At 43.6% G+C, this 17,324-nt stretch overlaps 1 protein-coding gene across 6 annotated transcripts in view; it reads left to right on the plus strand.

Moving 5' to 3' along the window:
* Positions 1-17,324, plus strand: part of LOC140191566 (inactive phospholipase C-like protein 2) — a 230,203-nt gene that overhangs the window by 95,968 nt on the left and 116,911 nt on the right. Inside the window, exon 1 of one of the 6 annotated variants that reach the window (XM_072249071.1) lies at positions 67-148. The exons of 4 other annotated variants lie outside the window; for them this stretch is intronic. Coding sequence is in view for 1 of the 2 variants with exons in the window: in XM_072249068.1 (XP_072105169.1) it covers positions 16,679-16,696 (18 nt within the window). In the remaining variant the exon portion in view is untranslated. Of the gene's footprint in view, positions 1-66; positions 149-16,638; positions 16,697-17,324 lie in introns of those variants that run through there. One more of the 6 variants, XM_072249068.1, reaches the window with a different exon arrangement.

Raw genomic sequence — 17,324 nt, forward strand, 5'->3', positions numbered from 1 at the left:
AATGGACAATGAGCAGACAGAAGGGATTAGGTGTCCTTGGCCTAATTAGTTTGGCACAAACATTGTGGGCTGAAGGACTAAAAGATAATTTATCTGTTCTTGAAAGCTCCAGTCATTCCAATCTGCACTGTTCTTCTGGTGAAATAAGGTTTGCAATGTTTAAGAGAAATCCTTGCCATTATTACTGTTTCACTATAATTCAAATGATGGACCTTGGTCATATCCTTGTTTACATTTGTGCTGCCTGTACAGGATGGTGAAGTGGGACCGGTAACCAATAAGCATCTTTGAGTTGTAACATTAACTCTGTTTCTCTTTCCATTGGTGCCCAGCTTGCTGAGTGTGCCGAGCAGGTTGTTTTTTTTCCGGTTCAGTAGCTGAGTGGATTTTGTTTTTTGTACAGCTGGTCCATATGAATTCTTCATGAAATCTGTTGAGCCATCTGCCATCAGGCAATCGGGCCAAGCCAGAATTGTGGACTACAGAAAGTTGCTTTACCACTTTGAAACTATGGCTGGTTTCCTTACACTCTTTAGTTGTCAAAGCCACTTCCTTAAGTAAATTCAGCACAAAGTGCCAGAGTGATTTGGGTGTTACAATTTTCAGGGCACATCAATGACTGTTGCTCCTAATGCGTGGCAAGTTACTCAGTGCAAGAATCACGTGCAAATTGGACATTATGTCATACCTCCAGGTACTGAAACTGAAAGCAGCAATAATAGGTCAGGAGAAAGTTTGATAAATTCAGGAAGGGGGTAGAAATGCAGAAATATCAAAAAGACATTAGGGCAGTGCATTAAGGTTTAGAGAGTTAGTTTGTAGGCCTAGTAATTTGTCAGGTTTTGGCTGGCCTTTGTGAAGCTGTGCTTTGTGGTGCTGCAGGTACAACTATGCACCTGTGGGGAAATCTTCCAACCTTTTGCTGGAAATTTGGATGTTAGACCTCGTTTCCAGTGAGCCAGCAAGATGCAGAGAGCAGTGGGTAACTTGGCAACAAAAGGCAATAGGAGACTGAAATCCTCTTCAGAGAAAACCAGTTGTTCCCATAGGTCTTCAAGCATGCAGTAGGATTTTATTTGCAAAAGGGCTAGCAATGGTTACAGACTAGAATACTGTGTATTTAGCCAGTATGATTCCAACTTTAATTTTAATTGGCGTTCCTTCCAGTTCATAAAAAGCGATTTTTTAAACAGGCTGGAACAAAACAGAACCTCTGTAATTTTAGTTTTTGGTGGTTGTTTGAGCTTAAGTATTATGTGGGGCACCTCTTTGACAAAGATTCTTCAGATCCACGGGAGAAGGAGAACAATCTCTGGGTTTAATTTCTCCCTAAATAACAGCATCTTCCCCAATTCTGTGCTGATGTGTCAGAGAAGTGTTGGAGTTTGCTGGCGAGGGATCTATTTGTTTTCTATTACCATTTAATATTATTAATATGGATAAATATAATCCTGATGCTCTCTGCATTTTGCCTTTGTCCAATTTTCTGTTCCCAATAATTGTTTCAAACTTATTTTTGGATGACAAAAGGGAGAACCTATGAACAATCCCTTCATATTCAGGAGAGGCATGGTAGTAATGTAGTGTTTAGCGCAATCGCTTTACAGCGCAAGCTGCAAGTTCGAGATTCAATTCCCGCCACAGTCTGTAAGGAGTCCGTACACGCTCCTGGTGACCACATGGATTTCCTCTGGGTGCTCTGGTTTCCTCCCACATCCCGAAGATGTATGGCTGGGATTAGTGATTTGTCAGCATGCTATGTTAGCACCGGAAGTGTGGCCACCCTTGTGGGCTGCCCAGCACAATCCTCGATGTTTTGATTTGATGGAAACTTTGCATTTCGCTATATGCTTCGACGTGCATGTGACAAATAAAGATAATCTTAAAATCAATGATCCCTTTTAATGATCCTTTGGAACGAGCTCATACCAATTTTCATGAGTAGGGAATAGTTCAAAGTTGAAAGAAAATTTATTATTTACCATACACTACCTTGAGATTCATTTTCTTGCGGGCATTAACAGGGGAAAGAATGAAGTACAAGTAGAATGTTACGAAAATCTATACATAGACAAAGACTAACAAACAATCAATGTGCAAAAGACAAACCGTGCAAATAAAAATAATACTGAGAACATGAGTTGTAAAGAGTCCTTCAAGTTGAGTCGGTAGATTGTAGAATTAAGAACAAAATAGATACGGCAAAGTGAATGGCACTTCCATGGCACCGCGCCATGCCGTGCTTGAGGAAAACTAAGCATGTCATTATCCTTAAAAGCTCAGTTGTGTGTATGCGCATTGGCCAGCTGGTAGCGTAGTGGCATCCGCACCAGTCTTTCGGTGAGGGTGGTCCAGGGTTCGAATACAGCCAGCTCCTTGCACGCTTTCCATCCATGCTGGGTTGAGTATTGAGCTAGCAATTCAGCCTCGTAAAAACAGACAAAGTGCGAAAGAAATAGCAAGGCTACTGCCCAATACACCAATGAGACATGGGAGGATATTATTATTATTATGTATGCCTGAAACGGCTTAGTACCAGTCTTGCCTCTGACAGAGAAGCTTCAAGTTCAGTTCAAACACTTGCGTATAATTTGCTGACACTCCATTACAGTACAGTAAACCACCGATAATCCGCTTTCCGATTAGTTGGTAATCCTGATGGCTCACCAGATGATATTTTCAGAGCTCCCTTTTAATGGTGTGGGTCCACAGGAGGTTCACGAGAATGCTCTTGGGCATGAAAGGGTTAATAAGTGAGTAGCATTTGATGGCCCTGGGCCTACACTTGCTGGAGTTTAGAAGAATGGGGGAGGGTGGGGGAATCTCATTGAAACCTATTGAGCATTGAAAGGCCCTGATAGAGTGGACAAAGAGATGATGTTTCTAGTAGTGGGAGAGTCTAGAACCAGAAGGCAGGGCCTCAGAATACAAGGATGTTCCTTTAGAACATAGATGAAGAGGAATTCCTTTAGCCAGAGGGTGGTGAATTTGTAGAATCCGTGCCACAGATGGCTCTGGAGGCCAAGTCATTGGGTATATTTAAAGTGGGCGTTGATAGGTTCCTGATTACTAAAGGTGTCAAAGCTTATAGGGAGAGAGCAGGAAAATGGGGTTGAGAGGGATAAGAAATCGGCCAAGTTGGAATGGTGGAGCAGACTTGATGGGCCAAATGGTCTAATTCTGTTCTATGTCAATTCACCTGCTTCTGTTCACTAGAAAACTTATTATGCTTCTGTTCAACATGTTAAAAATATGTGAATTAAAAGTGTGTTAGGGTATTAATAGGAATAATATTCAATACTCCTTAAAATCTGCCTGTGGGGCACCAGGAAAGTTTCAAGCGTAATGGATTATTGTTGTTTTCCAATACTGAAGGATCACAGTGTTGTTGACAAACTGTTACTTCAGTTCGGATCCAATCAGATTAGTTTATTGTCATATACACCAAGGTGCAATGAAATTCCTTGATCACGTGAAGCTCACAGTGTAAATCTTACACACAGTAATAATAAACATAATAATGAGTACAGTGACAAGTGCAAAACAGCACAATGGTGCAAATTGAAGGAGTGCAAAAGGAAATGGCTGAGGTGACAAAAGTGGAAGAGGTAGAGTTAAATGTTCAGGAACGTGGCGGCACCATCATGAAGGGGTTGTGAAAGAAGTGGTTGGTTCATGAATCTAATAGGAGTGGGTGAAGAAGCTGTTCTGGAGTGGTTGTCTGGCTTTTCAGTCTTCTCCTTCAAGGTAGAAGAGAGAAAAGCAAACGGTCAGGGTGGCAGGCATCCTTGATGATGCTGTTAGCCTTCCTGATGCAAGAGAGTGAAGATGGACTGGATGGAAGGAAGAGATGACCTTCTGTTGGACACTGTAAATGTGGAATGCTGAATGACCGATTTATTGATTTATTGGCGGGCTGCGGGGTAGCTGCATGGCCTCGGTTTTAGCGAGACTAGGCCTCAAGCCACGGTGTCACCTGTTTACAGCCGCCCAGGAGAGAGTCAGTACACTCCCCCAGAGATGGCGTGACACTGCAAGCATGCTGGAGTCAGTGCAGCCCTCCCAGTGTTCGCCCGGCAGAAGGCAAGCTGTATTGTGTTCAGCTACAGACTGCTGCAACATTCATGGACTCAGGGTGTTTGACGATAATTTCTTGTGTGACTGTATTTTACTGAAATTTATATGTTTTATATGTACCTTGTGCTGTGTATGACTGTTGGTTTTGCTCTTTGGTGCTGGAATTTCATTTGGCTGTATTCATGGGGATTCATATATAGTTGAATGTTAATTAAACTTGAACTTGCAAAACCTGACCACTCCCTGCAGATTCTCTCTTAATAAGGCGTTAAGCCAAGACCTTGTCTACTTTCCCATAGCACAATTTTAAATATAGTAAGCGAGTTATTCATAATGTTCTGTCAATATTCAGCCCTCTGTCAACATTACCACTTGTGTAGAAGCTTCCACAAGGTAATTTAATGGCTGTGTTCACCACAACAATGAAAACAGTTCAAAAGTACTTAATTTGGCTAAATCTTCAGCACATCCTGAAAGAGAGCATAATTAAGCCAATAGGCCCATCGATTCTGCCTTGCCATTTGATCACGGCTGATTTATTTTCCCTCTCAACCCCTTTCTCCTGCAATAATTGAAATAATGGTATCATGAGATTGTGGTGTAGTAGGTAGGAATTATAAAATCAGAGTCTGAGTACAATGTTGGGGTATTGGGGAATCATCTAGAGGTGAGGAGTGGCAAGTTCTTTGGTTAGTGAAGGTTGTCACAGTGTGGTGGAGGGGAGGGGAAGGAAACAGTGTGGAGGGAGGAATGTGTAAATGAGAATAAGCTAAAGGGGACTTACCTGAGCAGGTACCAAATTATGGGCTTGGGCCTGGTCCAGGATTTTGCACTCCTGAGGGTTGTGTTGGCTAAATGAAGGTAACATCTGTTTAAAAGATCAGGGGATTGAGAGCTGTGAGGGTCTGGCACAGTAGAAGTGCTGAGGTCAGCATAGGTCACATTGAGTGGTGGGGCAGGCCTGAGAAGCCAGCTGGCCTATCCATGCTCCCGTTTTCTGTGTTCCAGTGTGCTGAACAATAGGTACTCCCTGGAACAAGGGACCTACACTTGCAGGCAACTTCTAGACAGATAGCAGTGAAAACAAAATGCAGTGCAACTGAGCTTCTGGGCCAGTTGTCCTGAAGGGAGTGGGCTGGGCTGCTTTGATAATAAATTCACTCAGGTGTGTTTTTAAGAGCATCCCTCTGAGTATGTACCCTTGTTATGAAATTGAAAAGGAACAAGGCATTGCATGTTGGGATGAAGATAGGGAATGGGAACAGTACCACATCACAGAGTACTGGTGTAGTGGCTTCCTCCGATGTCAGTAGGAAGTAGCAAGTGGGAACAAGTAGTTGCCCTGGAAGGAACAAAAGGAAATTGTGGAGGGAATTGACCTGAGTTTATTTTCCTTGCACGGCACCTATGGAAGGAAATGGACGGTTGATGCTTTGGATCTGAAAAGGTGCTTGCCTGTTTCGGCTTCGGCTTTCTGTGTTGTTCCAGATTCCAGTATCTGCAGTCTCTTCGATCTGCTTGTCTCCCTTGTGACCTTTTGAAGTTCTGCAGAGGAAAAATTGTCTTGGGTGGCAGGTTCACTGCCTGTTCATTTTTCTAAAGGAGAAGTAATGTATTGAAGTGAATAGCTTGCTAAAAGGAATATATCCCCTTTGGGGACAAAAGAACATAAGAAGTAGGAGCTGGGATTGGCCATCTGGCCCATTGAGCCTGCTCCAACATTCAAAAAGCTTGTGGCTGATTTATTTTCCCTCTCAACCCCTTTCTTCTGTAATAATTGAAATAATAGTATCAGGAGATTGTGGTGTTCAGAGATTAGGGTAGTATGTAGGAATTACAAAATCAGAGTCTGAGTAGAATATTGGGATATAGGGGAATCACCTCGAGGTTAGGAGTAGGTAGCGGACTCAGCTCCACCTCTCTGCCTTTTCCCCATAACCCGTAGTTCCACAGCCATGCAAAAATCTGTAGCAGGAGAATGAAGGGTTACTAAGGGGACACAGAAAATGGATGGAGAAGGAGAGTGGAAGAGGAGCCTATAGCTACTATTGCGACACTTCTCTCAATTGCAGTGTCACTGTATTGAGACTTTGAATGAGGACCCCTCAGAAGATCCTCTTTAGAATCAAAGTAAATGAAATTTTTATACTCTTATGAACAAAGCCAACAGCAGGTGATTGAATACAATTTGAGCAGTTACAATTGCACGGCTTACTTCAATAGGTTCAATGCAGACAAATGGTTCCATTGAATAATATATTTACATAATCAGCCACGTCTTAACTGACTACTTGTTAAAACAAAGTAGTTTGCATTAATCCTTTAAAAGTTTCTCAGGACAGAAATCCCAGGCTCGAGTGTTGTGAGGGCCGACTTTCTGGCTACACAATACTTCAATGGAGACAAAAGGAGTGCGGATAATGGAACTTGGAGTGACACACAAGATGCTGAAGGAACTTAGCGGGTCAGCAGCATCTATGAATGGAAATAGACAGTCGTCACTTCGGGTCAAGATGCTTCATCTGGACTCAATTCCCTCCACTTGGTCCAGATGAATGGTCTTGACCCTGAACGTTGACTGTGTTCCTCCAGCACGTTGTGTGTTGCTGCACCATACCTCACCCATTGATTGACAGAACAACTCCGCCTGCTGCCATGTTTGATGTGTTAAGTGGCAAAATATTCCGGTCTAGAAGCTCCCTTGATTTCTATCACAGTGGTGCAAAACAACTTAGTTGAAGGTGTCTTATGTTTGGTTTGATATAGGCAAGTTAACATAGGTCCCTTGTTTTATATGTAGCCAATGAGTAAGAATATCTTGCAGTCATGTCACTTCACAAATCGTACCTCTTAAGCAGCCTCCTCTGTGCCAGGTGACAGTATTCTTTGCTTACCACGTTGTCCTAATAATTTTGGCTTTGAAACCATCCATGAAGACTGTTTATCATTTGTATTAATGCTGCTACCTCCATAGCTCCTGAAGAGTGTCCCACACCTAACAATCCCTAATAACCTCTATATATGGAACAAAAACTAGGAAGCAGAAGCTATGCTAAGGATTTCCTGTAAACATCAGTATAATTAGAATAGTTCCAATTCCTGCTGTGATTGTGAGATTCATTATGAATTGTACTGGGTGACTTGATAGTCTGTTCCTTCTTTTTTAAATGTTTATTAAGCTGATGTAAGTGTTACTAAGGATTTAACCTTCTGGGAATTTAATACACCCCGTCAGAGCAACTTTCCAGCTATAAAGTTGAACAAAAGAAGATGAAAATGTATGCAATAAAAAAGAGTTGGAAGTAGAGAGAGACGGGGGGAGGGGGGAGGGAAGAGAGAGAGAGAGAGAGGGCAGAGAACCTGAGATTTGCTATTCGCAAGAGGTTTAAGATGGAGATGTATGAAGTGATTATAATGAGTTATAATTTCATAAATCTTGCTGAGAATTGTTAAAGCCGTTGAATTGATCATGGATTTAATTCAATTCCCGCCACTGTCTGTAAGGAGTTTGTACGCTGTCTTTGTGACCACGTAGGTTTCCACCAGGTGCTCCGGTTTCCTCTCACATCCCAACACGTACGGGTTACCAGGTTAATTCGTCACATGAGTGTAATTGGGCGTTGCGGGCTTGTTGGGCTGGAAGGGCCTGTTACCGTGCTGAATCTCTAAATTAAAAAAAACAAAGGTGCCATATTGCACACTGAGTTTCTTTCATTCACGTTCTTCTCTCTGTCTTTCACCCTTCAATCCACCTCTCCAAAGCTGTACAACTGTGTACACATGTACAGCTCCATCTCCAGCAGGCAACCTCAATTAGGGCCACACACGTGTGCACTTTGTGTGACTGAGCCTAGGTGGAAATTGTCCTTTGACAATGAGCTACTTATCCCTTCGAACTGTTCTACTGTCGAATCTCACATTGAGCCAAAGAATCGTACAGCACAATACACACAGTACTCGCAGTCAAACTCAAAGTCAATCTTGGATTGATATCAACTGTGTTCTCCAGATTAAGAGCACAAACCTCAACATTGTTCCCCTCTCCAGACCAAACTCAAAGGCTGTCTTCCAGCTGTTATAGATCATCCTTAGGGCACAGCTGCAAGGGGGAGGGGGAGGTGGGAGTAATAATGAAGTTAAAATAAACCATGCACTTTTTTTTTCAATTGCCATGAATATACTTGTTCTAAAATCATGCAAGTATTGATAATAGGGGACAGTTAAGACCTTTTCTAATTAAACAAGAAAGGTTGATCATTTTCATTCATAATAGTAAGGCGGTGTATCGTGTGGATGGATAAATCCAATGACCAGTGGCAGGCTGGTGGAGGGGGGGGGGGGGAAGGAAGTGTTGGGGGTAGTTTTCTAATCAATTGTAGGCAATATGTAATGAAACTCACTGCAAATGGAGCAGGCAACTCTATCAGGGCACTCCTGTTCAATATAACTGCCCCAAACATCACTTTGAGTGAGATCAGGTTAGTTAATACAGTTGATCAATCAAAATAATCTCAGTGGCTCAGTTCATCACTAGTATTGCTAGCTCCTGATTTTTCTTTTATTATTAAAACACAAAATAATCTTACCCTGGCACTAACATCAAGATAGATATTTTATGTGATTGCTATAATGATTGCTTTAATGCAGACAAGCATGAGGTGTTGCACTTTGGAAGGACAAACCAGGGTAGGACTTACACTGTGAATGGTAGGGCACTAAGAAGTGCAATGTGCCAGCCGGTGGCGTAGTGGCATCAGCACTGGACTTCGAGGTGAATGGTCCCGAGTTCGAATCTGGCCGGCTCCTTGCGCGCTTTTCATACCTACTGGGTTGAAACTTGGCCTCCTAAAAACAGTCAAATGCTACGGAAGTGGCAAAAATGCCGCCTGATATGCCATACGGCGCGAAGAAACTTGGTTGTAAAAACAGCCAAATGCTACGGAAATGGCAAAAATGCGGCCTGATGTACCATGCGGCGCGAAAAGCAACAACAACAACAAGTGCAATAGAACAAAGAGATCTGGGGATACAGATCCATAATTCTGTGAAAGTGGCATCACAGGTAGAGAACTCTTGGCATATTGACTTTCATAAATCAGAGTATTGAGTACAGGAGCTGAGATGTTATGTTGAAGTTGTGTAACAGGTTTGTGAGGCCTGATTTTGAGTATTCTGTGCAGTTCTGATCACCAACCTATAGGAAAGATACCAATAAGATTGAAAGAGTACAGAAAAATTCAGAAGTGTGTTGCCAGGATTGGAGGCCTGAGTTACAGGAAAATGTTGAATAGTTTAGGACTTTTTCCCTCAAGTGTAGGAGGATAAGGGGAGATTTGTTAGCAGTATACAAAATTATGAGCCGTATAGATAGGCTAAATGCAAGCAGGTTTTTTCCACTGAGATTAGGTGGAACTGGAACTAAATGTCATAAGTTAAGGGTGAAAAGTGAAATATTTAAGGGGAACATGTGGAGGAACAACTTCTCTCAGAGGGTGGTACGAGTGTGTAACAAGCTGCTGGTGGAAGTGATGGATGGGGTTTGATTTTAACACTTAAGAGAAGTTTGGATAATTACATGGATGGAAGACATATGGAGGTCTCTACTCCTGGTGTGGGTCGATGAGACCAGGCAGAACAACAGTTCGACACAGACTAAATGGGCTGAGGGCTTTGTTTCTGTGCTGTAGTGCTCTATGACTTTATACTCTGTAAATGCAACTGCAGGGGAAAAAATACTCAGCCGCATTCCTCTTCACACCTTCTCCTCACTTCTGTGTTTCCTGTGAATATTCAGAAGACTGGAGAATTGTAAACAATAATGAACGTCCACTGATCAACAGGGTACAATATTTCACTGTTCCCTGATGTACTTAGTCCAATTCTATTTCACACTGGGACGTTCATATAACAGAACACAGGAATAACATAGTTGTGGCATTAAAAAGAATGAAAAAAACTTGCTTGAATATTCCATGGAAAATAATACAATTTATGAGAAGTAAGTTTGAATAAAATCAATGTGACATAGCCTGGGAGAAAACAGATCACAGATTTGAAGGGGATTTTTCTGTTTAATATGCCAGCTCAGAGACACACTAAACACCCCAAAATTTATCCAGACTTTCCAAAACATATTTTACCAAGTTTTGCATGCATCACTAAAATAGAAATATAGAAGGATTCAGCACTGAATGAACAAATTTCTTTCATCATGCTTGCATTGGATATTTGAAGATATTCAGTGGTCTAGAATTTCAATCTTAGAAACATTTCCTTTTCCCTTAGTTTTCCTCGATTCAAACTGGGTTTCATGCAATAATGACTGTATCCACACAGAGCATGTGAGGAACTTCCACAGCGCACTGGGGGAGCTCAGCAGGTTGGGCAGCATCAGTGGAAATGATGAGTTGACGTTTCGGGCCGGAACCCTTCGTCAGGACTGAACAAAGAAGGAAGGGGAAGGATTTGAAGAATGCTTGTATGTTCAGTTGAAAAACCAGTAATTTGAAAGACAAAGGGGTGGGGGAGGGGAAGCAGGGACGTCATAGGCAGGAAAACAATGGGCAGTAGAAGAAGGAGGTGGAACCATGAGGGAGGTGATAGGCCACTGGGGGAGGGGGCAGAGTGAAATAGGGATAGAGGAAGGGAGGGGAAGGGAATTACCAGAAGTTGGAGGATTCTATGTTCATACCAAGGGGCTGGAAACTACCTAGACGGTATATGAGGTTTTGCTCCTCCAACCTGAGTTTAGCCTCATCATGGCAGTACAGGAGGCCATGTATGGACATATCTGAATGGGAATGGGAAGCAGAGTTGAAGTGGGTGGCCACCGGGAGATCCTGCCTTTTGTGGCGGACGGAGTGGAAATGCTCGACGAAGCAGTCCCCCAATCTGCGTCGGGTTTCACCGATGTAGAGGAGGCCGCACCGGGAGCACCGGATGCAATAGATGACCGCAACAGACTCACAAGTGAAGTGTTGCCTCACCTGGAAGGACTGTTTGGGGCCCTGAATGGTGGCAAGAGAGGAGGTGTAGGGACAGGTGTAGCACTTACGCTTAGAGGGATAAGTGCCGGGTGGGAGATCCGTGGGGATGGACGTGCGGATAAGGGAGTCGCGGAGAGACCGATCCCTGTGGAAAGCGGAGAGAGGTGGAGAGGGAAAGACGTGCTTAGTGGTGGGGTCCTGTTGAAGGTGGCGGAAGTTGCGGAGGATAATGCGCTGGATCCGGAGGCTGGTGGGGTGGTAGGTAAGGACAAGGGGAACTCTGTCTCTGTTGTGCTTGCGGGAGGATGGGGTGAGGGCCGAAGTGCGGGAAATGGAGGAAATGAGGGTGAGGGCATCATTGATGACGGAAGAAGGGAAACCACGATCCTTAAAGAAAGAGGACATTTGAGATGTCCTGGAACGGAAAGCCTCATCCTCGGAGCAGATGCGGCGGAGACGGAGGAACTGGGAATAGGGAATGGCATTTTTGCATGTGGCGGGGTGGGAACAGGTATAGTTATGAGAGTCAGTGGGCTTGTAGAAGATGTCAGTGGACAGTCTGTCTCCAGAGATGGAGACCGAGAAATGGAGAAAGGGGAGAGAGGTGTCCGAGATAGACCAAGTGAATTTGAGGGCTGGGTGGAAGTTTGAAGTAAAGTCGATGAAATTGATGAGCTCAGCATGGGTGCAGGAAGCAGCACCAATGTAGTCGTCAATGTACTGAAGGAAAAGTTGGGGAGCAGTACCAGAATAGGTTTGGAGCACAAACTGTTCCACATAACCAATGAAGAGGTAGGCATAGCTGGGTCCCATGCGAGTTCCCATAGCTACACCCTTAGTCTGAAGAAAGTGGGAAGAGTCAAAAGAGAAGTTATTAAGTGTGAGAACCAGTTTCGCCAACTGGAGGAGGGTAGTGGTGGAGGGGAACTGGTGAGGTCTATTATCCAGGAAGTAGCGGAGGGCTTTAAGGCCTTCTTGATGGGGAATAGAGGTGTATAAGGATTGGACATCCATAGTAAAAATGAAGTGGTTGGGACCGGGGAACTGGAAGTTATTGAAGAGGTGGAGGGCGTGGGATGTATCCCGGATGTAGGTGGGGAGGGACTGAACTATGCGTGACAAAATGGAGTCCAGGTAGGCAGATACAAGTTCGGTGGGACAGGAGCAGGCAGAAACTATGGGTCTACCAGGACAGTCAGGCTTGTGTATCATGGGGAGGAGGTAAAACCGAGCGGTGCGGGGTGTGGGAATAATGAGTTTAGTGGCTGAGGATGGAAGGTCTCCGGAGTTGACCTTTTGTGTTTATGTGAGGAACTTAGTGGCTCTGGCAACATATATGGAAAGGAATGGACAGTTGACGTTTTGGGTTGAGATCCTTCACTTGGACTTCTCCAGATTCTAGCATCTGCAGTCTCTTACATCTCCAGTCATACAACCATAAGGCAGGAGCAGAATTAGGCTATTCTGCCCACTGAGTCTGCTTTGCCATTCAATCGTGGCAGATTTATTTTCCCACTCAACCCCATTCCCCTGCCTTCAACCCATAACATCTGACACCCTTATTAATCAAAAACCTATCAACCTCCACTTTAAATACTACATACCAATTACACGGCCTCTAAAGCCATCTGTGGCGATGAATTCTACAGATTCACCACCCTCTAGCTGAAGAAATTCCTCCTCATTTCTGTTCTAAAAGGCCGTCCTTCTATTCTGAGGCTGTGCCCTCAGGTATTGCACTATCTCACTAATAGCAATGACTATCCAGTCTGATTTAAGTCACAGCAGAATTTCAAATTTCAGAACGAAACCTTTCACGCTAACAGTTGCAGTACTGAGGGGGATCTACTGTCACTGGGCACCCAATAACTACTAGATTTTAATATGCAGTAGAGGATTGGGATGTTCCTAATGTACATCCCATTCCCAGCTTTCATCCTTTGAGTCCCACTTCCCAACCTGCCCCACCCACAACCTTCATCCCCACACACCTGATTCTGACCACCAGCTCACAGAATTCCCACCACCTTAGCTTCCAGGCCTCCAACTATATAATCCCCCATGCATCAGTCTGTTCATTGACCACCATCCCTCCTGTTCTCAACCCTAGTCTTTCACATATACACCTCCTGATCTCCACTTTCATCTCGAAGGCCCTCCCATCTTGGGTCATTCACAGAACCTCTTCTCAACCCTGGTCTGCCAGTTAGACTTAAAGTTTCAAAGATTCAAATTACATTTATGATCAAAGTACATATGCAGTATATGCAGGATTTGTCTTCCCACAGACAGGCATGAAACAAAGGAAAGCATGGAACCAGTTCAAAGAAAAATATCAACCCCTCCCCCACCAACACATTAAAAAAATCACGCAAATGGCATAAAATACACAAGTAAAAAACACAGAACAAAAAACACCAACCCACAAAAGTCATCGAAAGAGTCCAGACATATTCAGTACAGCTCAGTTCAGATCACGCTAGTGTTGTGTCATTCGTTATCCGCAGACCGCCCGATCAAAAATCGCACAAAATAGCAACAAAAAAGGGAGCAACCAGAAGCCAGAAACACATCATAATGTGAACGACAGCGTTCAATCCACAAAACATGTTGATTAAACCTTGCCCAAGATCCAGGACTCTGGCACCATCCTCCGACAGTATCCAGAGACCATTTGAACTCAAGGACCTTCCTCTGGGAGCAGTGAGCAAGAGGGAGAGAGGGAGGGAGAGAGGGGGAGGGAGAGAGAGGGGGGGGGAGAGGGAGGGAGGGGAAGGGGGGAGAGAGAGAGACTGGCTGACTGACTCTGACTGTCACATGTAGGCATCTTCCTCCATCAGAGGCTGGTAGACAGTTCTGATCACTCGCTCGCCTTCTGCACCCGCCTCGATGAGTTCAATTTTTCTCAACACTTTAATTGGCAAGATCAGCAAGAAATGGAGTCAATCAGGAGGCTCGTGCCCCGTCTCCAGGTTTCTTGGCTTTCAGGCAGCCTGCTTCGCTCGAAATGTCTCCGACCACCTTCAGAGACAGTGAAGTGCCAGATCACTCAATTGGTCCAAAAACACACCAGCAAAATGTAGATCACTGGCTCCAACAGTAGCAGAACCACATTTGAAAGAAAAAGAAAGAGAAAGAAGTAGTTTTGTAAACTGTCTGAAGGACGTCACCGTTGCTCATGTTGTTACGCTGGCGCCATCTTCATCTGGAAATGCCCCCTACTCCCTCCAAGCCCCTACTTTGTCCAAGCTACTCAGCTTGCTTGTCCAACCTTTCCCAATTGCGGGGCTAAGGCTACCAGCCCTCAGGAATGTTCAATGCCTTTACAGCAGTAACCCACATCTAAAGTGGTCATTAATGCATTATGGCAATAACCATTCGTTGCGGCACTCAAATTTCTAGAGCAACTGATTCCAGCTTTTCATTTCCTTCAAAACGCTGCACGTATCTTCTCTTCAAGTATTTAATGCATCTATTTCCAGCTTTTAAGTTACATGTTACAATTCAATTTGCTTCCACCACTCTTTCAGGAAGTGCACTGCAGACCACTGAAGGAGCAGCTAACAGTGGTCAATTAGCAGTAATATCCAGAGGTAAAGAAAACACAGTTTCCAAATTGTTTAGCTGGAAGAGACATGGACATGCAGGGAAAGGAGAGGTGTGTATCACATGCAGGAAGATAGTTTTGGTTTAAGGTTTAATTTGGCATCATAGTTGACACAGACATGGTGGACTAAAAGGCCTGTTTCCAGACATCCCACCCTGCAAAAACTCATTTCAGGCAGGTAGCATCATCAATTTGCGGGAGACTTCCGGGAGAGGTGGGATGTCTGCAATAGAATAGCTCCTTAGTAGCCAGCCAGCTAGTTTAAATAACGTTAGCTATGCCAGTGAACGAATGACACCTGTTAAACTCACCTCAACATGTCTTTTACATTTTAACCCACCATGGGCAATAGAAACGTCACTGTTGCAAACAGTGCAGCGAGCAACACTGTCATTATTTTTGACCCCTATTAGGCAGGGGTGCACTTTAGTGTAGTCTGGGGTGACGTACGTTTTATATTTTTTTTGGAACCCTCTGCCACTCTGACTTTTTTTTGGAACTCTTTCGCTCTTGCTGTTGCTCTCGTTCTCTCTCTATCGCGCACGCTGTCGCTCGTGGTGGCTCTCACTCGCGCTCGCTTTCTCGCTCTTGTGCTTGCTCTCAAAAAAAATCAATTTCCGGGACATTGTATATAATTTCCGGGCAACAGGGAGCCACTATTAATTTGCGGGAGACTCCCGGACCCTCTGGGAAAGGTGGGATGTCTGTGTTTCTGTGCTGTGCCTTTCTAGATTCTAGAAACAGTGCAACTCGGTCAAATTTGCTAATTTATGGGGGTACTGGATTCAGAGGTTCACAGAAATAGGACTGGATTCTAATCAGAACAGCTGCCAGTGAAACTTAACCACTGCAAAGCAAAGAAGATAAACAATACAACTATGGGGAAGGGAGAGGCCTTGTTGACCTAACAGTGACTTCTTGTATATAAAGCCAATAGTATGTTCAGACATATGGACATAATTCTAACTAAATTGTCTAGAGCTCCGGTGAGAATCGTCCCAGGGGTTGTACCATTCACAAACATTCTGAGAACCACAGCTGGGTTACGTTACAGAATTTCAGACAAAAATTTATATACACTTGGGTATTTCTGCAAGTTTTTTTCTGTATGCAAGACATAGGCTTGATAATTCTCTGTCTGCTAAAAAAAAAGTTGTTGAAATCCTCTGTAACTACCTCTGTGGACCTAATATTCACAGTAATAGAGTGTAGATAATGAAAATTTTCCAAAAATGGCAAAGGACTGTTGTTATGTGATAGTCCTATGAAATCCAACCGGGAATTCAGAAAAGTACATCCTTACCCAAGGAGCAGTGAGAATATGGGATTTCCTCCTACAGGGAATAGTATAGATGCAATTAAGGTGTACAGATATAGGACAGAGAAGAGAATAGAGGGCTATTTGATAGATTTATATGAGGAAGGTTTGAGGGGAGCATAGATGCCTGCATGAACTATTTCAACCAAACACCCTCATTCTGTGCTGCATTTCATATCTCCTTATGATATAAATGGAATTTGTTCAGCCTATGTGGTTCACAGAGCAGTTTATTTATTTATTAGAGAGATAGCACAGTAACAGGCCCTTTTGGCTTAGGAACTGTTCTACTACTGATTCTCACAATGAGCCAAAGAATTGAACAGTGCAGAAAATGGCTTCAGCACAGCGTGATGTGATGAGCTCTCTACTGGTCAATACTAATCCCATCTGCCTGCCTTTGGTAAATATTTTCCTATGCATTCATGCAGGATGCTGGAGGAATTCAAAGGGTCAGGCAGCATGTATGGAGGGAAGTGGACAGTCGGCGTTTTGGTTACCCTCCACATCAAGCAGAGGAAAGTTCAGAGGCAGGAAATGAAGTGTTTGTCTGATTGTTTACTTTTCCTCACTGCCGCAGTTCAGTTGCTAGGGCCCCTGTCTGTGAGGCAGACAGATTTTTGGCTTCAGATTATCCCCAGGAATTGGAGCACAAACACCTGAACTGGCGCTCCGGTGCAGTACGAAGAGATGGTCACAGCGTTCCAGGTGAGGTGTTGAACAAACGAGGCAACTACTGTCTGGGACAAATGTAAAGTCCCATGAAACTATGTCACAGAAGATTAGGGGACTGTAGCCAAAGTTTATCCATCTGATTAAACTTGAATTTTCTGAAACCATATCGTTATCTATGGGAGCCTATTGTGTGCAATTGGCTCACACATTTCGGAATGGACTGCAGTGACTACACTTCAGAAATATTTAATGGCTTGTAAAGTGCCTTAGAGTGCCATGGAAGTCATTATATAAATGTGTTTCTATTTAGTATATTTATAATTACTTTAAACTTATTCCTTTATTACAACTGCCAAATAATGAAAACAATATCAGTGTTTAGTTTATCATTACCCATTAAAAATTTGGAAAACTCTCCTCAGTCATTCTTTGCACCTTTGTTTTTCCTGTTAAAAGAGCTGCAGCTGTTCAAATCACTTGACACACTGTAGTCCTGCACCCCAGACAACATCTGCATGCTGTTGGTCATAAATACCTCCACCCTTCCATTCCTGCTGGGACAATTGCGTTACTGATTTCCAAAATGTTCACACATTGCTCGACTAACAGTACAAGTGCAATTTCTCCTCTTTAGTTTCGTAATCTGCGCTTCAAGATAAAA

Source organism: Mobula birostris, chromosome X (assembly GCF_030028105.1).
Source record: "Mobula birostris isolate sMobBir1 chromosome X, sMobBir1.hap1, whole genome shotgun sequence".
NCBI classification, from domain to species: domain Eukaryota; kingdom Metazoa; phylum Chordata; class Chondrichthyes; order Myliobatiformes; family Myliobatidae; genus Mobula; species Mobula birostris.